The sequence below is a fragment of the Tinamus guttatus genome, unplaced genomic scaffold (assembly GCF_059628265.1).
Source record: "Tinamus guttatus ecotype Peru unplaced genomic scaffold, ASM5962826v1 Tinamus_guttatus_pri_ptg000079l, whole genome shotgun sequence".
NCBI lineage: Eukaryota > Metazoa > Chordata > Aves > Tinamiformes > Tinamidae > Tinamus > Tinamus guttatus.
In genome coordinates, this window is record NW_028288613.1 from 2,163,815 (window position 1) to 2,186,644 (window position 22,830).

At 47.6% G+C, this 22,830-nt stretch overlaps 1 protein-coding gene across 1 annotated transcript in view; it reads right to left on the reverse strand.

Annotated features, from left to right (window-relative positions):
• The window catches only part of DOCK1 (dedicator of cytokinesis 1), a 204,196-nt gene extending 181,652 nt beyond the window's left edge, over positions 1–22,544 (reverse strand). The window contains exons 1-3 of the mRNA XM_088520060.1: positions 22,491–22,544; positions 4,111–4,194; positions 401–441 (exon numbers count right to left, since the gene is read on the reverse strand). Of these exons, the coding sequence (XP_088376186.1) occupies positions 401–441; positions 4,111–4,194; positions 22,491–22,536 (171 nt within the window). The 5' untranslated portion in view covers positions 22,537–22,544. The remainder of the gene's footprint in view (positions 1–400; positions 442–4,110; positions 4,195–22,490) is intronic.
• Between the last annotated feature and the right edge of the window lie 286 nt (positions 22,545–22,830).

The window sequence follows — 22,830 nt, forward strand, 5'->3', positions numbered from 1 at the left end:
TGCCTCCCACCACCAGCTACCATCGGCTTCGCAAGCCTAGCAGCTCTTTGATCAACACTATTGCAAAAGACCAATGCTGCTTTCCGAAAAAAAAATATATATATATATATGTTCTACCTCAAGAGTCTAGAAACAAAATAATATTTTCAAAATAATGCAAGCACATATTAAAAGGTATATAAAGTCAAGACGAGCTTCAGGCACCTCGTCTTTTGGAGACGATAGTTTGGTTTTCTTACTTGGGGATGTAAAAAAAGAAATTCTTTGGCTGCTACGCACACATGGGGGCCAGCAGCACGAATGAGCCATTCTGGTTTTCTAAGTCATTCTCAGAAAAGCTAAACTTGGGTGCAAACAGCAGACATGAGGAAAATGAACATGCTGCAACAGGACAACTTACCTTTTTGGACTTTTTCCTTAGCGTATAGCCTCTATACCAACCTAGGAGGAAACAAGGAGGGAAAAGCATCAAACGTTTCTCAACGTCACGCAGCAGCCGCTCCTCGACACCACCTTGACTTCGTTTTGTGCACGTGGGGGGGAAGTGCGGCTGGAAACACCCCCTGCACGTCAGCTCTCCGGAGGGTTAACGGCCTCGCTTGGACGAAGAGGGTTTTGCAGCCCCAAGGGCAGGGCGATGCTGGACAGGCCAATGGGGGCACCACACGAGATGGCATTTCACATTACAACTGCCAGCTCAAGTAAGGCCAATTGCGCTTTAATTAGTAATTTACCACACAAACCAGGCCAACCAAAGAGCATTAAGTTCAGAAATACAGACTGCGCGAGTCGGTGGATTTTAAAACCCATTGAGGTTTAAGAAATGAACACCTCAAGCGTAGATGAGCCATTTGTCATCTCGACAGCAGACGAGAACACTCTGGGCTTTGCACTAGTGCTCCCACACGGGAGCAGCCCAGGCCCCTTCCCACATTCCTTGCCCCATGGATGCCCACGGCCAGGCCGGGCGCGTGGTACCTCCAGGGGCCTGCACGGGTGGACCCACACATTCAGCTCATAGCTTTTCCCCCCGTTTTATACGAACAAGCAAAGGAACTTCCATGCTATAGTTATCTCACAGGAAGACTCAATATCCCAGTTTCTAAACTGCTAAACCCCGTAATTAACCGCCCTGGTTGAGGCCCTCTGCTCCTCTCGAGGCACAGCCCCGTGCCCAGGCCGCTCCGCAGGCGGCGAGAGGGGCCGGAGGCTGCAGCAGGGAGCAGCCCTGCAGCAGCGGCTGCAGCCCCAGGGAATCGGGTCCAACCCGGCTCCCCACTGGAGCCGCCACCAAAACATTCCCCTTTCCACACATCAAGCCCATGATGGTGCCACAGGGACTCTGATTTTCAACACCAAAACACCAAAAGTTCCACAGGAACTTAAGGAAAAATGTCTTGACAGTGAGGGTGCCAGAGCCCTGGAACAGGCTGCCCAGAGAGGTTGTGGAGTCTCCTTCTCTGGAGATCTTCAAACCCGCTTGGACGCAGTCCTGTGCCACGTGCTCTAGGTGACCCTGCGTGTGCAGGGGGTTGGACTGGATGATCCCTAGAGGTACCTTCCAACCTTAATGGTTCTATGAATTCAAGGAGCTGAACTGACTCTACCGAGTGAGGCCTTCAAGGCTTTTAAGGGCTATGGAATTTAACTATGCAAGAAGCAAAAAAAAAAATAGTCTCCAACTGACTACCCAAAACAAAAGTTTACTCCATTTCTCAAAACAAACCCTAATGGCAAACAGGGAAAACAGCTAACATCCAATACTTAACTAAAGTGCAGTGCACAGAGTTAATCTCCTAACTCCATTTTTTAACACATATAGTTTGAACAAATGCTGGTGAGGGGAAAACAGCTGATGCTGTGAATATTTCCCAGAGTGACCTCAGGTTTCAGTGGCTTAGCTGTGTGTTTCAGGGTTTCTAGCCATATGGGATTTTATGGCTTGAAACACAAATCCAAGTAAGTGGCCAAAGAAGAAAAGGGACCAAAGAAACATCCATGTGTCCAAGTTGTGAAAGACACACAAAGGGAGAGCTCCAGTTCTGCTCCTGCTTCTCTTGAATATTGCACCTAGTTACTATGCAGTTAACCTTGACAAGGCATTTAGGCTTTTTTTTTTTTTTAGGCTGACATCATCATTTTAAACAAAATAAATAATTCAATCTTTACTCAAGTAATTTCAAAAACATATGTGTTTGTATCTATTATTGGGAAATAATTCCCTGACTCTTCAAATGACTTTTCTGACCCACTGCACAGGCTGGGAGCCTGTTCAGACTGGCACATTCCACCACATCCCAAAGCAGCAGGATCCTGGCACAGACAGGAATGATGACAGGGAAGTTCCCATGAGGACACCTGGAAGCAAAACCAGTGCAGATGCTAAGAGACCTCCTGGGGCACCACACACACATACTTTGTGTAGAGGAGATCAAAAAGCTCAAATAATTACCTAATAATGGCAGCTCGGTGAACAAAAGAGGTAAGAATTACAGCATCTCGTTTCCCATCACAGGGAGATAATGATTAATTATTGTAAAAATATGTTTGGAAGAACACTCATTTATTTGCATTTCTTTTAACATGAAGCCATCCCACATGCCTGAAGCCAAAGCATCATTGGAAGAGAGTGTAAAGGTCTTCCTGTGGGTCAAGGCTAGGCAAAAAATGAGTTGTCTCCACTGTCCCATGAAGGTCATGCCACTCATACATGACATGTTAAATGTCAGCTATACTACTCAAGATTCAACGTTTCTCACATTCTCTAAATAAAACTACAATATTGAACTGCACAGCATTTAAATCATCTTGCTTGCATTTGAAATTTATTCATCACTGGGTATTTATTAAAGCAGATAATACTGGATAACGGAAAGATTACTGGTGCAGTCTCCAAGGTAAATTATCCCTGCAGCAGGCTGAATTCTTGTGGGAGTTTCCTCAGAGCACAGAGGAACTTCACTCTGCAGGTAGCGACGAGCAAAGCTAGTTCTTCCTGTTGATATGGCAACATTTTTATTTTGGTGGATAGAACTATAAAAATCCTGTTCAGGTTGATACAAAGAAACAAACTTACCGGGGAAATATACCAAGAGATCAATATTTAGAGAAACAAACAAGTTAAACCACATGTTAAAACAAATCACATTTCAAAAGAAACAATGTTACAATACTTCAAACAAAGGGTTCACTTACCTTTCCTTACACCCTCCCCAATCACAGCACACCGGGAAATGTAGATCCAAGGATACAACGGAACTGTATTTTGCTCTGATCAGGACTCGGTCAAGTGAGGGCAGAAAAACGTGGCAATTTTCACAATCCCTTTATTACCAAACCTAGTGTCTTCTTTCATGGATTGAGGATCATGGATCCATATAATGCTGCTACAGCTTCACATTCAAACAAGCAAAGCATCTGAAAGGCCTGAAAACAGTCGACAGCACTAACACACAAACCCAGCTTATGAGAAAATAACTTAGAATCCAGGCAACCTCCAAATTCAGCTTAAAACTTCTTTTAGAAGCAGGCTCTTGCATTATCTGAGGGTATCTAGAAAACATCTATCACTTCTTTAGTGATATAATAGATGCTGCAACTGATCCATATAAATAAAGGTGTGAGGACATCCATCTTCCACGGAAAAGGAACCGGTAATTTATCAGGTACCTACCACACGCTTTGCTCATTCACATCTAGCACCACTTAATTCCGTGTTCGTTAAAAATAACATTTTGTCCTTTAGCAAGAAGCGGGCAATTCATCACCGAGAGGACAGGAAGACAAAGCCTGAAGGAGCCATAATCATAGAATCATAGAATCACAGGATGGTGAAGGTTGGAAGGGACCTCTAGAGATCATCTAGTCCCACCCCTGCACACGCAGGTTCACCCAGAGCACGTGGCACAGGGCTGCGTCCAAGCGGGTTTGAAGATCTCCAGAGAAGGAGACTCCACAACCTCTCTGGGCAGCCTGTTCCAGTGCTCTGGCACCCTCACTGGTAAGAAATTTTTCCTTAGGTTCCTGTGGAACTTTTGGTGCTTCAGTTTGCGGCCCTTCCCTCTAGCTCTCCCGGAGAGCAGTGTCACTGCGGGGCAGTGTCCCACTCACCTTCATACGTCTCCAGGATGTGCACCGTGTCCCCGATCTGCAGCGAGAGCTCGTCCGGGCCCCGCGCCTCGTAGTTGTAGAGAGCTGCACGGGGAACACACTGCTGTGAGCACACAAAAACAACAGAGTTGCACGGATTTTTCCCCCCACCCTCTACACACCTGGTTATTCCTCACCATTACCGCTGCCAACCTTTTTGTACAGTGTCTGGCTATATTTGGTCAAGTTTAAATCCACTAAGACTTCCCCTTACAACAAGGCTAAAAAAGCCACACATCCACTTTCTAAAAATAGTCATTTACTACTATTTATAATACCTCCTCTTCTTCATTAAAATACACCCAGTGAATGGGTTTTTGTTGATTTTGTCTGTTTTCCAGAAATTTTTGCTCATTTTATGCAGTCCTGCAATAAACTGCAGGGACTCAGAGTCACCTTTACACCCTAAAAGACCTACTTTTTTTTAGAAAAAATTAGCTCACACCTCCATAAATAATATTAGGATTAATTTCTCAGTCACACTTCACAAGTTTACTACATGAATACTACACCTAAAATTAAAGGATTGAAGAATTCATGAATGACAGAGGCAAAGGCATCAATCCAGCGACATTCCTGGGAGAGATGAGTCACATCCCTCATTTTCCAACACTGAAACCCAGCCCTCACCTTTCACACCCCGGAAAGCCCGGACAGTGTCCAACGGAGTTGTCCTGTAACCAACAAGTCTTCGGGATGCGGGATACGCTCCGACATGAACCACGGCTTGTTTTGGGAGGGCCAATCGCAGCCCCGCAGAACACACGAGCTAAGAGGTCCCACTCAGCACCATGTCCTGCCTCCAGAAACTAGTTTTGTTCCCCGGAATCTCATCCGATTCCAACTTAGGTTGGTGAGAATGGCGCTACCTGCCATGTGCTCCCAACCCTCGCTTTTTGCAGTACTCTACGGCTCTCAGATACAAGATATTAGAGCCAAGCAAATGAGTGCAAAATCTAAAAGATATGAAAAACAGACGACAGAAGCAACAAGAGACAACAAGACACACATTACAGGATCCTAAAAACATGCAAATGGAGCTGTCAGAACCCACATTGGGATGGATTAAGAGCCGGGTCGTACAAGTGACCATCTCGGTGACGTTTAAACTGGGTAACACCCAGAATTAAAGGCAGCTTGAACAAGAGACGCTGGAATTCATAGCCAGGAGCGTGAAGCGGTGTCTCATGATGGAGGGTCACACAAAGGGAGCTTTGCTGGCACGACCGGCTCTTTTCACGCAAGATGCAACAGTCACCAAGAGGTAATTACTGCTCCCGAGGCAAGCACGGGGCGCTGACCACGCAGGAAAGGTTTGATTTAAAAAGGAAAATGAAAACAGGCCTGTCCTGAAGGCAATTTCTATCCGCGGCAGCGTTCAGAGGTGCTGAGGCCAACAAGCAAAGCGACTTTGCAGCGCGCTTCGCCCAGGAACCAAAGCAAGGCTCCGACTGCTCCGCGCGCTCCTGAACCATCCGCCAGCTCCCGCGCCCATGGGGACATCGGCATTAAATTGACAGGGACGGGAAAAAACCTACAAAATCAAAGGCTTGAGAGGAGCAAACAGCAAGGCTTTAATTCAGGAGAGACAAAATGCACCGAATAAAGCAGGAAACTGGCTCACGGGTCATCTGGTCTGATCGCCTGGAGTCCAAGTCACCACTGAAATATTGGAAAGCCTGAACTACCAAGACTTCCAAAAAGAGAACGCATACTGTAGAAAGCTTGGTGGTTCGGGTGCAATATCAGGAGGATGGTTATCAAAAGCATCAACAGATCTATGGCTGAACCTGGCAAGTGAAAGTTCCCCTCTCGGTTGACGCCGCCTTCTAGAGCATCCTCCTGCTCTGAGCTCATACTTATCTTCTTCTCTAATAAGCCTCAAAGGCACAGATCTCTATTCAACATCATTGTATGCATTTATCTGTTCTATTCCACTATTGCAACCACACTTTGCTTATTTAGAAGAATCTTTTTACCCTGAATTTTCTCTTCTCCTTAAGGGGACACCTCTATAACAAGAAATCTAAGAGATACCAACAGCACCTGAGGCTCAAGGATGCTCCTTCCTGAGCTCGCCTCCACAGACATATTTCAGACTGAAATTCAGGCATTGGTGGCTCCGTGCCACTGCGGTCAGCTTGGATGAGGGCCCGCAGTGCAGAGGAAGAGGCAGGTCCATATGGCAGCTTTAATTAGCCTCGTATATAGATGTCAGCCTTAAGGGAGTCACCTTTACAGCCCTTCTTCCAAAAGACAAATCAGGCAGTCGCCCTTCGACACCGCTGCCGGGAGGTGGCACTTCCTGGGCACCTCTACGTCCCCAAAGTTTAATTACCTTTAAAAGGTTGGCTGGTGGAAAACAACCACCACCGAGATACTCACCAGCACTGTCCCAAATTTGTACATGTACATGAGAGGAGTGCAGCTGGCGCTGCCAATCCCAGGCATCATTAACCATGAGGGGACCTTCTCTATTTGTGCAATCACACCAAGTTTCCTTGACAACCATATTATAAGTACGCTCATATTGGCTTGCAAACAAACCCTTTCAGGTGCATATTGAAGCTAACCTGCCAATAAAAATGGAATTAACCAAACCTCTTTGAGACAGAAAAAGCATCTCGTAATTTGCAGGACTAATTCGCATCAATGAATAAAGAATCACCATGGCTCTTGGATAGGTACTGAGCAAGGAGACTGAAACAACGAGATTTATTACGATTTCTTCCCTAGCTAGTTAGCTGACGTGAAAGCTGAAGAGCATTCCACAAATACAGCACTGGCTGTGAACATGGGGTTTCACCTGCCCTGTTTTAGTGAACAGAACTAAGATGGTGAGGATACACCATCTTACACCAGGAGTCAACAAAAAACACACAAAGAAAAAACCTCCTGAAATCATCTCACATATTTGTACACAGCAGGAAAAGGGCCTCACTCTGTGCTTTAGAGGTACATACAAGCACCACCAAGACATCCTTCCTCATCAGCGGCGCTTCCAGACAAAGACAGGGCACTTCTTCCACTAAAACTGTTCTTGCCTCTCCGCTTCTTCTAATAAAACCACAAAGCAAACCTAGACAAAAGTAAAGAAATGCCAAAACAGAAGGATTAGAGTGGGCATAAAAAGAATAAGTTTTAAAAAGCCCCAAGAAAGGAGCACTGAACAGGGCATTAGTGTAATTGCACTAAAACCCGTTTACTACCAGAGAACACAGAACAAACCCCTCTAAAGAACTGCACCCATCACCCTGTGCATGCTACAAAATGGGAAACTAGAAGAATCAGAGAGACAACACAGGAAGGAAGGGAAAAAGCAAAGAGGCAGCACAGGCAGCTACTGACAAAGCCTTCCTCGGGTGGAAGAGGAGGAGGAAGGTGACATATCTGAGATATCTTACCACTAAAATGCTGCAGCACAATATTCCCTGGAATTACTTTGCATTAAAAGCCTACATTAATTGTTTCACCCTCTGGAAGGTTTGCAAACTACATTTAAGACATTATCAGCTTTATTTTGTGTTGCCTCTGAAAGAAAAATCTAAGGATTATAATAATGATGCTTTTTCCACAAAAGCAAACAAAAGACAGAGGTCAAAGAAATCAGACAGTTTATCTCCATTTTCTGCGAAGAGAAAACAGTGCTTTCAGTATTGCAGAAACTCCTTAATCCTCTATTACCTGACAAGTTTCTGGTTTCTCTATCAGCCTCTATCTGAGGCTGAGAGTAAGAAAGAAAACACCCAGTTTCAGGCACACGGATGTGCACGAGTGTCTGTGCTAACCAAGTATTCTCCAGCCATGCACTGAGGTCACCCTGGCTCTTGTCATGTCTAACCTCACCAAGCTGGATTCACATTTTTCCCCCTCAATATTCCAGTTATTCACAAAGGATGAAAAATATCTGCACAATATTTCCAAAGAAAAGGCAGAAGCCTTTATTTCTATACACAAGCCTTTATTTATATAAGAGCCCTTTATGCCATCCAGGCTGCATCGTCTTCTTTCTCCATGCCGAAGTGGGTGTCTGGCTGTGTGGGAAGGTCCCAGCCTCCCCTAGGAGGTGACACTGAGCGCAGGGCAGGAGCAGCCAAGGCCACCCAAGCCCGGTACCAGCAGACCAAATCCATCAGGGCTTCAACACAAGGCAGCAAGATGCTTTGCAAAACACCTACCCTCTTTTCCCTACTCAACCTGCATCAATAAATGAGGAGAATCTTCAAAATCCAGAGGAATCCACAAACTCCAGCCCTCTGGCCTTCCCCACGCCAGGTTCTGCGGCAGGGCTCACGGCAGCCCCCAGAGGAAAGAATCTGTGCTGGGTTTCCTTCCTTAACAGTGAGTAAAATAAACGAGACAGGCCCTTTAAGAGAGCTCTGGACCTACTCAGACTTTTGTTCTTGCTTTCGCTCCTCCCAGCATTTAAGGGAGACACTTCATTAGCTCCCTGAAAACAAAGAATCCGTTGGCTCTTAGCGGCCTCTGCTCCTGCTTAACTGCATCAGAGCACTTCAAAAGCTGACTAAGGGCAGAAAGCAGAAACCAATTTAAAGAAAATAGTTATTGACTACAAAAGCACTAAAAATGTGCTGTAATATACGGCTAACAAGAGGCAAACCAATCAAGAAAAGGTACTATTAATTCAAATATTTTTTTAATACTGAGACACATTGTAGGCAAAGAGTAATAATAGCACCTCAAGCTCCTAAGACTGGCTTCTGCAGGAAAGCGAGATGCCAAATTAGAAAAATAGCTCTCATCATCTCCAGCCAGATGTCTGTCCTCTGGCTAGTGGCACCGGAATCACAAAGTCAGCCCGTTGTGACATTGCCTTGAACTCCCACAACTTTCCTGCTCCCTGCGGCAAGACAGAACAGGAATTGGTCCCTGAGCAGCTTCGTCCTGCTGCAGCTCTGTCCTGCTTCCGCTCACTTCAATGCCCTCTTCTTCCTAGCCCCAAGGGCACCCTGCCCTGCAGGACACCAAGAGGTGGCCCCTTGGCTCTTGCTGCTGGCCCCATCAGCCACGTCCTCCACGAGGCCAGGGCAGCAGGCCCCGAGCTCAGGCACTCGCCCCTGAACCAGGCTCTGCCCCGAATCCTCTGTGCTGCCCCGCAGAGAACGCGCCGAGCCTGCGCTGGAGGGAAGGAGGAGAGTTAAACATGGACGGGGGAGGAACTCGTGCCGCTTAAGGACAATGCTGGCACCGGATCAAGCACGGATAAACCACCCGGAGCAAAGGTCAGGCTGTGCAATCGGACGGAGCTGCAGCTCCCCAGCCCTTCCCCGGGCCCAGCCTCGCGCCCCGCACAGCCCCAGGGCTCGTCACCCCCTGCCACCTGCCCCAGGGGCTTCGGCTTCCTCAGCCGCCCGTGGCCCTCCCTGCAGGAGGGCTCCGTCCCCGGGGACGCTCGGGGCAGCAGCGCGCGGCCCCGCGGGGCAGGGGCACAGCAAGCTCCGAGCGCAGCCTGGCCAGCCCAGAGGCACGTGCAGAGACCCCAGACACGACGAGCTCCGTCCCCAGGCCGCCTGGTGACAGGGACGGCTGCGGCCGGCCCGCAGCGCAGGCAGAGCGCCCAGGGCCCTGCCCGGACACCGGCTCCCAGCCCGCGCTTCAGCAACGGGTCAAACCCTTCAGAGCAAGGGCTGTCCTGCTAGCTGGGCGAAATATCGGTAACGGGTCAGGAACACAGCAAGTCCCGCAATATCTGCTGCTCATGGGATGAAGCAGGATCATCCTGGGTCTAATATGTAGAAAAAAACATTTTTCGGCCTTCTGCTGCTGCATAAAATCTATCACCAAAGCCCAGCTACATCTGCATACCGACTTTGGCCAACAGAAAAAAGAGAAACGAACCAAAACCACTACTCATTTTAGCTCCATCTGAAGATGGAGAACGCCTGGAGCACGAGCCGTGTTCCTTCGAGCTCTTCCCTTGCCATTGCAGCAGGTCTTTATTGCACCAAACATAATTTTGCAGAGGATGTCTTTTACTAAGCATTTCTACAGCAGTGCAGCAGCAAGCTTAATGTCACAGCTATATTTTAATAGTCATTTCAATGGACTATAAAAATCAAGTTCAACACAATAAAACAGCTATCACACTACTGCAGAAATTGTTCACAAAAAAATGGCCCCACAAAACAACATTCCCCACAACACAGGGCTGATGATGCAAAGCAAATAGCCCAGAGCTACAGGAAAGTGGCATGAGGGGAAGAAATTCCCATTTCCTACTCTTCTTCCCGCTCAGTATTTCTATAAGGGTGTGGGGAGAATTCCTACAGAAGCTGCTTTTCCAGGAAAGCTTATGGAGTGGGGAAAAAAAGGAAAGGTGTCTTAAAAAGTCAAAGCAGACAAAACCCTTAATACAAACAAAGCCTTATTCCAATGACTATTCCATGTTTTGTCCCAGTCCTTCAAGCTGCTTCAACAAGAGCTACAGAAGACGGATCCAGTCACATAATCCCTGAAGAACTTGCTCTGGATTCTTACAAATAAGAGCCAGAGGGAAGAACTACCTGCTAAGAGCTGCAGTTTGACCAATGCTTCTGCTGTTCCACAACAGCCAGGCTATTGTGGAAACAGGAACTATGACATAATTCTGAAGCTGCTTCTTACACAGAAATTAATGCAAAAATTTAGCTGTAGAGGCTAGCAAAACAGCACTGCAAGCATCAAAGATAAGAGCAGCATTTTGCAAAAACAGGGAAAAAATTGTTTTTCCTCCAAAGCAACGAGAAACCCCATGACTCGCGCCGCTTGCGGAATAGCAAGAGAGTTGGCCAGGCAGCCGAGGCCAACAAAGAGCCCCTGTTCGGAGAGGCGGCCCCGCGAATCCATCCCTGCCGCCCGCGACGCGGCTCCATCCCGACATCCCGGGAATCCTGCGCGGCCTCGGACAACTGCAGCAGCCACCGCAGGAGACTCCCCTAAACCACATTCAGTTGTGCATTCGCTGGGGAAATAAGGGAAAACGGGAATCGATAGAGGATTGCTGCTTTTAAAGGCCTGGTAATAGGTATTACTCTCTCCGTAATCCCAACATGAAAGTACCTGGAGGAATGGAAAACAAAAGCAGAGAACAGCAACAGTTTCCTTTCACAAAATAAAGTCACCATGATTTTGCTCAAGAGTAACCTGAATTTATAGTTGCAACGTTTAATTTGTAATTTAATACAAGTAGCAATTGCTCTCAAACCTTCTCTGCTGTGAGTTAGTTGATTCAACCCAATGGTTTGTCACACAGCATGAGAAAGGAGACACCTGAGCTTTCAAACAGCATTTCTGCATCTTCCTCCTGACAAGCACCATTCTCCATCGCTGGGGAACACCTTAGTGTATTTATATATGTCACAAGTGCTCTCCTGACCCCTTCCACTCTCACGACTGCCCTGTCAGTTGAGGAGCTCCATGCTCCCGTGGCCGCTCCACGGGCATCGCCTCCTGCCGCCCGACGCCCAGCGCTGCACGAGCTTCCCACCCTGTGCTGTATCTGCACAGCTTCGCTTCAAATGCACGATTTAACATGATTTAAATACCTGCCCATCCCCTACTGGGAATCTCTGACAAGGCACAGACAGAAAGGGCTCATGCAGGAGGTCTGTCTCGGTCTGAAGCGTCCTCGTCACCACCAGCTCCAGCACCGACCACAGGGCTGCCCCATGCCGAGCTACAGAACCCGGCCTTGGAACCGCACCGCTAACAGGGCTCAGCTTCTAGCACTCGAGCACTGAAACTTCACTTCGAGCTGCAAAACTGAGTCACAGACGACAAAATCAACCTGCAAAACAGCTGGCTAGGGATGCTAGGGTGCTCGCGGCAGGAAAATCTGCAAGTAACATTGTCTTCTCATCTCCTAAGACATGACACCCACTTGTTCTCTCTCAGTACATTCTCTGCCCAGCATTATTCCAATTAGTTGCTCGAAAAAGGTGAAGAATTAGTGCATAAAATGCACTCTTCTGCTGGCTAGTGCTACACTATGCTAGTCAATGTGTGTGTATACATATATATAAATGCACACACACGTGTCCATATATGTACATATGGAAGTCAGAAAGATTCAGACCTCCACTAGAGGAAAAGTAGTAGTTTCTGGTATTGCTACCTTGTAAAAGGCAACTTAAGGATAACCATTTTCCACCTACTTTGATTTCCAAAGCAACACAAAACTATTAAGCATGCTCAACAATGTATATTTGCCAAGCTTCCACTGGCAATGCAAGTTCATGCTAAACAGGACTGAATTTTTTTCATAATCCCTTTCTCATTAAAATACTCATTTTCATTGTTTTTATTGGAGTAAAAATATGCCAATAATCCAATGAACTACTGATTATTAGGTTAATTCCTGCTCCTCATTCAACTCCTCCTTCAGGTTAGGAACTTCTAACTCAGGTGAGAGCAAGCACACTATGCACTCAGTTCAGTTCCGTATGTCCAAAAAATGAGTTTATTTTTAACATGTAAATCAACAATTTAAGCCATAAACTTGCACTGGTGAAGCTTGGTGAAAGTGCCCTGCAGCACACCTGAAGCATTCCATCATTAAAACTTGGAGTTAATTTCAAAAAGCTAAAAGCCATTAAATCGATTGCTTCAGAAGAGGCAAACGACAGACTGCAGGGAGCCACGGGGTTCCACTGCTCACCCGCTGCCCACAGGAGGGGAGTGGGGCAAGAGACGATTTGAACCATTTTAATGTGGGGATCCAACTTCTTCATCTCCGTTAGGAGCCTTAAGTGTGCTGAAGAAAAACACACACACACAGAGTATGGCAAAAAGCACCTGCTGGTCCCTTGCTGCACGGGGAAGACGGCACTGCTGCGCCGAAGATGGGAGCAGCAAGGCCCACGACGGGCAGACGCAGTCGAAAAGGAAGCGCAACGGCAGAGCCCACGGCTTCCAACGCTCACCTGCATTTCCCCTTTTAGTAAACTGACCCAGGCATGTTTGAACACTATCAGTATCTTATCAGCTCTTGGGCTGATATTCAATTATTCCATTTCCCGTCTGCAAAATTATTTTTATATTTACCTAAGAGTATGAAAATATATGACAGAAGTATCTAGGGACGGTTATACAAACACAATACATGAACTTCTAATCTTAAAGAGTTTATCTTCCACGAGCAGCTCCCAGATCCGCACTCTGGCTTACAGATAGCATCAGGCCCACGCTATAAAAGCTTACGTGTTTCTCCCAGCATTTCGGATCCTCACAGCCAGGCGCTCACATACATGCACGGGAAAAGCCTGGAAGCTGCATCAAGCCCAACTGCACATTCTACATCTGATCGAGCTAATCTGCAACCTGACCGCTTTAAATCACTGGAACAAAGTTATCCCAGCTCAGTAAATAAGCTGGCCTCTCTCCCAGCAAAAGTTATTGATAAAAATAACAATTTTAATAAATCTTTTCTAGAATGAATTTGTCCAGAAACTCAAAGCCAAACACAAGCTGCATCCACAGAAAAAAATTTAAATAATGTAAACAGCTTCATAACTGAGAAAATTCTCTGAAGTCTTTTCTAAAAGATGTTTAGCTGGTTACACCCAGCCAGGCAAAGACTCCGACCTGCAGGGCACAGGCTGGCTCCAGGGTTCACCACTGCACACGCTGCGGAGCGGGGGGATGCAGGAAAGCCCTGCTCTAACTGAGCATCTGCAGCTACTGCATTAATATTTGCACGCTCCTTACCTGCACCACGGCACTGCAGCTCCCAATAAAGGAGCTCTGCCTGCATCACACCAAGGAAACTCCAGAACTCAGTGCTCAGCACACTCAGACCCATGGCAGGCCACAGGAGCCGGCGCAGGGAAAAGCCCTCGGCCATCAGCAACTTCAGCCTTGAGCTGTTTAAGACTGCAGTGCTTCGGATTAAAACAATCCCATCTAATCTAACTGCAGATGTTCCTACGATCCATATAAATGTCTAATCCTTTTGGAATCCTCTTAAGACGCTTTCTTACAATGAAACATATAAGAACAAGACTGACAAATAAAGATAAACAAGATGTAGTGTACTAAACACCAAGAGAACATTTGGCACTCTGTCAATGCACTGGAGTTGCTGCTTTCCCCTGCTTTGACTCAGACTCCCTGCCACAAAAGTGTCACTTCCAGCAACGGATCCTGTGAGCACGAGTGACTCCCACGAGACCATCCTAATAACCGCAAAGCTGAAGCAAGGGATCTGCATGTTCTGCTCCAACCCCTTCTAGGGCTTTGCCATATGTCAGCAGCGTTCAAAAAAAGGGTTAATGCTGGCAACGGTCCCGCAAGCAAAGTTCCAGTCTTCTGCGAAAACCCCGTTACTCACAAATATGCTGCTCATTTCCCAGTACATCCTGGAGGGGAGAAAAGTCTTTTTCTCTTGGCTGACAATTAACCAGCAGCATCAGGAGACACACAAAAAGGCACAAAAGAGTTGGGAAGGCCACGAGCACGTAGGAGATGGAGCAGCCAGAGGCACCTCGCTGAGGAGCTGCCAACGGAGAGAGGCCAAGTTAGACCCTGTCGCACCAACACAAACCCATGAGAGAAGTTCTTACTTGCACAGGAGCTCAATATCTCCAAAGCTTCTGCTTCGACTGGCTTGGGAAAAATGCTATCATTAAAATTGTTTTAGTTGCACCACTTGCCTTCGACTGGAAATTTCAGGCAATTCTACAAGAGCAAAAGCAGCACCTCAAAGAAGGTGGGAAAAAATAAAAAATAAGAAGAAAGGGCACTTCAGATATCTCCAGTCTATTCCACCCAATCTTCTTGGTCAAAAAGGCACCAGAAAAAAAAAACTGAGACACACAACCCAAATCAGAATAAAAATCAGAAGCAAAAAGCCCCGTGGGGTTTAGCAGAGCCGTGCAAGCAGAATGAGGGTTTGCATGCAGCACACAGGTGACCTGGCAGCACAGATCCACCCTGGCCACGCCGGAAAAGCGCAGACAGGGCACACGGGTGGGCACGGGAGGGAAGGACCACAGGAGCTCTGATGCATTCCCTGCTTTTCCTTGAGGCCAAACACTGTTTGCATTCAACACAAGGGCAAAATACAGCAGTGAAGTGAGCAAGAAGGAAGGAAGTTCAGTAAGGAGGAAAAGAACTACAAGAGGTAAGACAGTGCCTGCAAGAAATGGAATCTGTGTACCAGGAAAAACAAAACATGAGAAGCAGCTAGAGAATCGTTAGCAAAAGCAGATGGCACTATAATTATGTAAGAAAGCTTCTGATTTCCTTTTTTTTCCCTTTTGTATGCTGTTTTAGGCAATTCTGCATGACAATTCCATTTTTCAGCAAGGGATTGCTGAGCTCTCCAGCACTGCTCCATAGATCCCCAGCCCAGCCAGGCTGGCCAGCCCCAGGCTGGTACCAGGTAGCATCGCCACCTCCACGTGTCACACACCCGGCTGCAATGTGGGTCTGCTCTCGACATATCTGAATGGGAGAGGAGTCACACACTGCCTGGCACAGAGCAGCCAAACTGGTAACGTGCTCCCATGCGACCCCAAGCTCGTAGGGGAAAGAAAATCAGAAATAAAAAACCCGCTCTCCTTAACATCAGGATGTTAGTTTTTATTTATATGCTCATATTTTAAGGAGAAACCTAACACTTAAGTCAAGAGAAAACATTCAAGGGCTCACACACATCCTTACCTGCAAGTTCCCTGACCTGAATAACACGTTTAACCTTATTTCTACTCAGTTCCTAAAGTTCTTATGCAACTTCTCCTTTATGCAAAAGTATGTATCAGGCATTCCAACTAATTACCTTGATAACACGCAGTTGGTTATTAGCCACGATCTGTCCCCCGAGCCACCCGCAGCAGATCTTGGCCAGGCCACGTCCTCTGCGCTGCTCTCCATCCGCATCCGAGCCGGGCAGGCTCAAGTGTCCCCGGCCACTTCCACCGGCCCCGGCGCAGATTTCCTGTTCCCGGGGCCGTCACAGGAGCATTTCCCACATTAGCAGCTGCTTTCGTTTCACCTCGTTCCTGCTATCCAGCACGAGGCAGTTGGAAGCACCTCCTATCCTAGGGAATTGCTGACAGAACCACCCGGGTGCCCCCACCAAGCCCATTCCCTCCTGCCAACCTCCATGCGGAGTGGAAATATATTTCACCAGATTATTTCACCTCTGAAACTCCGTAATTGCTGCTGCTTGTATTACAGGAGCCTTTACACCAGAAATCAGATTTAACACACGAATTACATAAACACGGGAAGATAAATCAAATTATGCTAGAAATAATATAAATGCTTTCCATAACTACAGTTTAAAGTGCAGATAAAGTTCCAAAATTATTAAAATTATTACTTTAGAACTTTTTTAATTATCTAGTTAGCTAAAGACTTTGGTTTTCTTCCAACTCAGAAGAGAAAAAAATCAATAATTAAGAATTTCATTAAAACACTATTCAAATAATTATTGTTATAAGAGCCTTGGTATCTACCGTAGGCTAGAGAACAGAAAGGAAAGTGTTCTCAATCTTACAAAAATCGTATGCTAATGTTCTAAGCCATTGATATTCCGTCCTCCCTTCGAGGAGCTGGAAGACCCAGTATTCAGACACTGCTGCTAGTGAACCTTTATAAAGGTTCCAGACCTAGGGCAAGCTGAAGATAACAACCCAAACTGACACATCCTTAATGGAGTATATTTTAAACCAGATTTGCACTATTTCCTCCCTTGAGCTTCGGTGCACTGGCATGTATCACCCTGCAGCTATTGAAAGTTAACACAGTTATAGGTATTTAACAAAACATATTGGACTTGACTCCTAAAAGACTGCTAAATATCCAGATTTTAAAAAAAAAAAAAAAAAGCACACAGATCCTGCATGTGGTCCACAGCCAACATTGGAGAAACTCCAGAAGCGCACGTATTGCACCAAGCAGTGTTTGCAGCGCTTGCTCCCGTGGCCGCGAGCCCAGCCGGGAGGTTCTTGGAGGACCCGCTCCTTGGACTCCGCGCTGCGCTCGCTCCAACCTCCCCGCTCCGCGCAGGGACGGTCACTGCGCCCGGCGAGCGGCTGTGCCAGGCCGGGCACGCGGTTCGACCGAAACCTGCACCACAGCAAGGCCCTCATTTAAACGTATTTATGGCAAGGCGACTACCCAGGCGGGAAGGCTACGAAAGCCACTAGAAACTGCGCAAAGTCAAGGAGGAAATTCAGAAACACTTCTCTCCCAGCCCTGGTTCGAACCAAACCCAGAACAACCTGAACGAGTAGCTTGTCCCACTGTCACTGACACCTGTGTATAAGTCCTGGTTATAAGAAAATTCCCTCTCCTTTTCATTTTACAGGAGCAGGTGTCTTAACAGTGGAAAAATTCTTACACTGACTGAAAATCTCCTCTCCAAATAGGCAGCTGCCTCGGGGAGTGAAGCAGCACCTATTGGAAGCGTGTGAGATGCCCTCTCCAAACAGTTGATAACAGAATAAGAGAATAAAGCCACAAGTTGTCTCTGAGGATCAAATACAACAAGTTTAAGCTTAAAATTTTGGAAAAAGAATGAATGAAGTTTTCCAGCCAGATGTGCAGTAAACATCTGAAAGAAGGTCAGGCTTATCTACTGTCTCTATAAAGTCATGTTGTCAATTAACTGTTTCCACTGCAAAGCCTAAAGGTTTTCCACAGGTGAGCATAAAGCACAGGAACAGTTTGCAGTAAAGACACTTGGATAAAGAGCATGTCTGCCATAAGGCCACCCATTAAACTGAAGTATATATTAATACTCCTCATTTCTCTAAGTGTCTACACATTAGACCCAAGAGACAAAATTTCCTAATTAAAAATAAATACAGCATTAAGAGTTATGGGACATAGGAAATACATAGGCAATGCTTAATACATACATTTCATAACATGATATTAAGAGAAAAATCAACGAGAAAAAGTATTTCTGCTAAATCCTTGCAATAATCCCGTCATTTCTCAGAACTATACTGGTTTTAAGTTTGTGTCTGACCTGGAAGAACATAAATAGAAAGCAGAGACACTCGTGCCCACTTGTGCAGTGTGTTCAGCCCGCTTCAGTCTGCTGCTGGCAACAGGAGTCGTTCAAGGACTGAGAGCTCCCTAGTAACTGGGGATAACCATGCACACACCTAGGGCAAACTATGGCCATTCAGTCAGGAACAAGCTACTATACTTCATTTACCAGGACCCTGCACCTCCTTTGCGTGCTACTGCTAATGGTGAAGCACTGGAGCGCATCCCTTTAACAAGCAAGGCATTATGAGGAATTCTAAAAGAGCAAAAAACAAAGTTATAATCAGGACACGTTGCTTCCAAGGTCAGAAATTTGCACGCGTCTTCTCAAAAATAATGGAGGTTAATTCTTGATAAAATACACGAGGAAAAGCGCTGGCATCTGTGATTAGCCAGGCTGCAATGGCAACTCCACAGGAGCTGGGTGACAGACAGGGACCTCACGCTGGTCACGAGGATCTTCTCTAAATTCTGTCCTGACATTTATTACTGTGACATCCTGCTGTAATAAAAATGTCTCCATAATTGAATGATATCCTGAGTATTAAGTAACTCCAAAAGAAGCCACACTTAGGATGGACTCTCTAATATTTTAATAGTATTTCCACACCAAAACTTTTTATCTCCAGAGAAGATAGCTCTGCATATACTTCAACCAAGGGTAACATGCAGTTGGACTTTACATTTTTAGCAGTATGTGTCCCTTTTCCAGGAGGATGCCAAGTCCACAGAAACTTTGACTCATGCACAGTGCACACGTTATTAATAACAGTATTGGCATTACTCTCAGCAAAGCACACTTACGGGGATTAGGCATATCCTTAATTCACATAAAATGCTCTTACCTTCCAGAAAGGCAGCAGCACGGTAAGATATCAGCCTTGAACAAATGAGAACCCACCAACCTGCAGGGCGACATGACACACTGCACACACGTCTGCACTGCCCTGGGTTTGGGCATGGCAGGGCTCAGAGCCACCACGAGCAGCAGCACATGAGCTCCTCCACGTGCCACAGCAGAAGGCAACAGCTACACGTACGTGGTCACGGGGTTCATATTATCTTTGAAATGCTACTGTCCATGGAATACCTAAATAATAAATGGCATAGGGAAGCACTTGGCTGTGCTTTATGTGCTGTCCTGGGATAACGGCCCAGCTCTGGAGAGATCCTCAGCCTTCCGTGAGCAGGGCTGGAATTTTAGGAAACCCCAAACCTGGGCACCTTTCCCAAGGAGGCAGAGCCTTCACTGACTACTACAAAAACACAACACCCCCACATCACACTGGCGCTCCAGCTACCCCGTACGTTCACAGGCTCTGCAACAAAAAGGCATTTTAAATACCACATTTGAGGCAACCGCCATAGCACCATTTCTACCTCTTACCCTGGTTTTACATCCAAGGAGATCTGGAAGTCACTGAGCTCACTTTCTGATACTCTCAGAAGTGCTAGCTAGGCTCACAGATCTCCTGCTGGAGCTCATTATATTTCATCTGCATCCGCGTAAGGGAGAACACCAAAATTGCACTGCCCACATCAAAGCGAAAGCACGAAACAAAGCCCGGGGACGACCCCAAGGCCGTGGACCCAGGGACCTGTGGGTCTCCTGAGAGCCTCTAGTGCTGCTGTTGGGAAAGCAGAGCTGCTATCCAAGCTGCTCTCCAAGGACCGGCCCATTTCAGCTGTATTACCTGCCTTTCCAGGGAACTTGTGGGGAAAAAACAGGAAACGCAACTTATACATGAAGGATAAGAAACGTCGAGAGGGAAGAAAAGCTACTTCAGTTAAGCTGATCATTTTTCTGTTTTAGATGGTTCTTCCCACATTAATAAAACAGCTCTATTATCCCATTACATCCACACCCATTCCTCACCCAGCGTCCCCCAGATTTCTGGCGCAGGAAGCGAGGCTGAGTCACGTCCAGCTGCGCTCCGAGATAACGCCGCGGGACAGCCCGGCGACAGCCGCCTTGCCTGGCACATACACTGGACATCCAGCAGCGTCCAGGAACACCACGTTACCACACCAAGGTGCTTAGGCAGAAAGAGCCTTCCTCAAAGTACTAGCATCCTGCTGCGGTTTCAGCGTAGGTAACTCAAATTATCGATTCCGAGTATATCGGAGACAGCATGTGTGGAACTTGAGCTGTTACCAACACTGGTCGTGCACGCAGCACATGAGCTGAAGAAGTGAAAAAAGAAGTTAACATACACAGCATCAATAGTAAAACCCACAAACAACAACTCCCTCCTGTTGATTCTTACTTCTGCTTTACACATTGCGTATCCATACATCGCTAGGACCCTATTTAAGAAGGGACTGATGTTCCCATGTTATGTTGTTGCTCCAGTGCCAGTTATCTAACCAGACTGCTCCAGGCGTGGCCATTGCACCCACTTGGGAAGAGAATACTCTTTTCTTGGAGTGTTCACCTTAATGAGGGAGTCTCCATTCCTGTTTTGTGACTGCTTAACCACTGCATCAGTTCCCCCAACCTGCACTTCTCACATCCAGCACAGAAACGTGCAGTGCACAGATGTTCAGTGCTACAACAAGAGGTGTAAAACATGCAACCAAATGGAATATTAATCTTCCTTAGAAGAAAGTTCAGTAACGGAGAAAACCAGGATGACCATCCCCAAAAAGCAGCATGTACCAGGATCACAAAGGCAAATTAAATAGCTAAGTTTCACCACTTCTAAATATGATTCTCTCATAGCAAAGATATGTCCACCTTGAGCTCTCACACCCCTGAATGAACGTGACTGAGTTCATTCTCTAACAGATCATCATCCACAGCTGTCTTGGAGGAGAAAAAAGAAAGAAACTATTGTAGAAAAAAAAAAAAAAAACCTGCTATAGGAAACCGTGACAAACTTCTCAAGAGCTGTGGACAAAGGAGAGGATTACACAGACAGAGCACCTCTCTGAGCCTGCTCGAGAGTTGAAGCCTCAGAAGTCTCTGCAAGGCAAATGCATCCCGGCGCTTTGCAGAGCTGTGAACCAGGTTTCAGGGGAAGTGCAGGTCTCTAACCACGCGTCACTTTCCCCACAGCGGAGTCCACACCTGCTCCAGGGTTTGTTTGGAAATATACCGACTCTCCCACACCGCCCCTTGAAACGCTGCGGGCTCCAGATGCGGCCGAGGTTCGTGGAGAGCCTCGAGAACCTGCTCCACCACAGAGAAAAGCCGGGTCTGCAACCCTAGCACGTGCTAGGATATTTCCGACATCAGCCCAACACCTCAGAAATACCCAGGGATTTCTGGGTATACCCAAATACCCATAAAACAGGTATTTGCGATCCTCAGTGACCCACTGTTAGCTGCAGTATTTTGGTTTCCTCACACTTTTGTCAAGTTCTCAACATGAAAGTTACTCAGAGTTCCCAGAACATCCAACCGGGTAGGTAGGATTTGCCAGTAAACCAAGTGTAAACACAGAAATGACACTTCAGAAATCACACGCTGGCTTTCGAGGGACATACAAACCAAACTTAGAATTCGTTCCTAAAATTCAGCTTGGACTCTGCTCAGACTCAGGAACCACCTTTTCACCTAGTTATTTAAGTTGTAGATACAAGGCTGAGCAATGGGGGGGGGGGGGGGGGGGAAATTGTCAAAAGTAAAAACAGGGAAACAGAAGAAGGGGGAAAAAGTTAAACCTGATTCCGAACAGAGCAGTGAAACACGCTGCTCCCTTCCCATGGGGATGTTTTGGTCTCTTGGATCCCAGGAGCCGCTTTTGTTCAGGACGAGGCATCCCGGTACCGGACAGGCCTCCGGGAAGCACCGGCGCGCGCCTGTTTGGCCTGGCCCAAACTGTCGCTTTATATCCCCAAATGCGGCACAGCCTGCTCTGCCCGAGCAGGACGGAAGAGGCCGGGGTGGAAACGTGCTCTGGGGAGGCAGAAACCCCCCGCTGCCCTCAAGCTCTGCAGAATTAGGGCTCTTTGCACCGCACTCTTTGCCGTTATTCCAGGTGCTTCGTGGGCGCGGGGTGGTCCCGGGACTGGGTGGGCTTTGCCAACGGTCCCACGGCCTCAGGGAGAGGAACGGGGCAAAGTTACAGTTTGCTGCAAGTTCTTAACTAAAGGAAAGAAGAAAGAAAGAAATGGGGGGAAAAGGGAGTCCAAGTGAGTTTCAGGCCAATCGCGCTGGGGGGGAAGAAGAAAGCAGCGGCCCGGCCGCTCGCGCGGAGGATTCAAAGCGGCCGCGGGGCAGCGACCGCCCGGGAGCCGCGACCCGCGCGCGGCAGCGGCGCCCCGGCCCCGTCCCCCCGGCCCGGCCCGGCCCGCTGCGAGGCGGCGGGCGCAACAGGCGGCAGCGCGGGGCTCACCTACGCCGTACTTCTCCTCCCTCTTGGTGGGCACCCAGCGGGTCATGGCGCGGGCTGGCACGGGGCAGAGGGAGCGGGGGAGGCGAGCGGGGCGCCGCGGCGGGCGGGGATGCCAGAGCCCCGCTCCTCACGCCGCCATTTTCCAGCGGCGGGACGGGAAAAGTTTCTCCCGGCGGCGGAGTCATGTGGTGCGGGCGGAGCCAGCGCCCGGCCGGGCCGCGCGCCCGCCGCCCCTGCCCGCCGCCGCCGGGGAGCCCCCGGCCGCCGCGCCGCCTTTTGTGCCTTTTCTCGCTCTTTTCGCCCCAATAACCGCGCCAGGCCCGGGGCGGGGGCTGCTAGG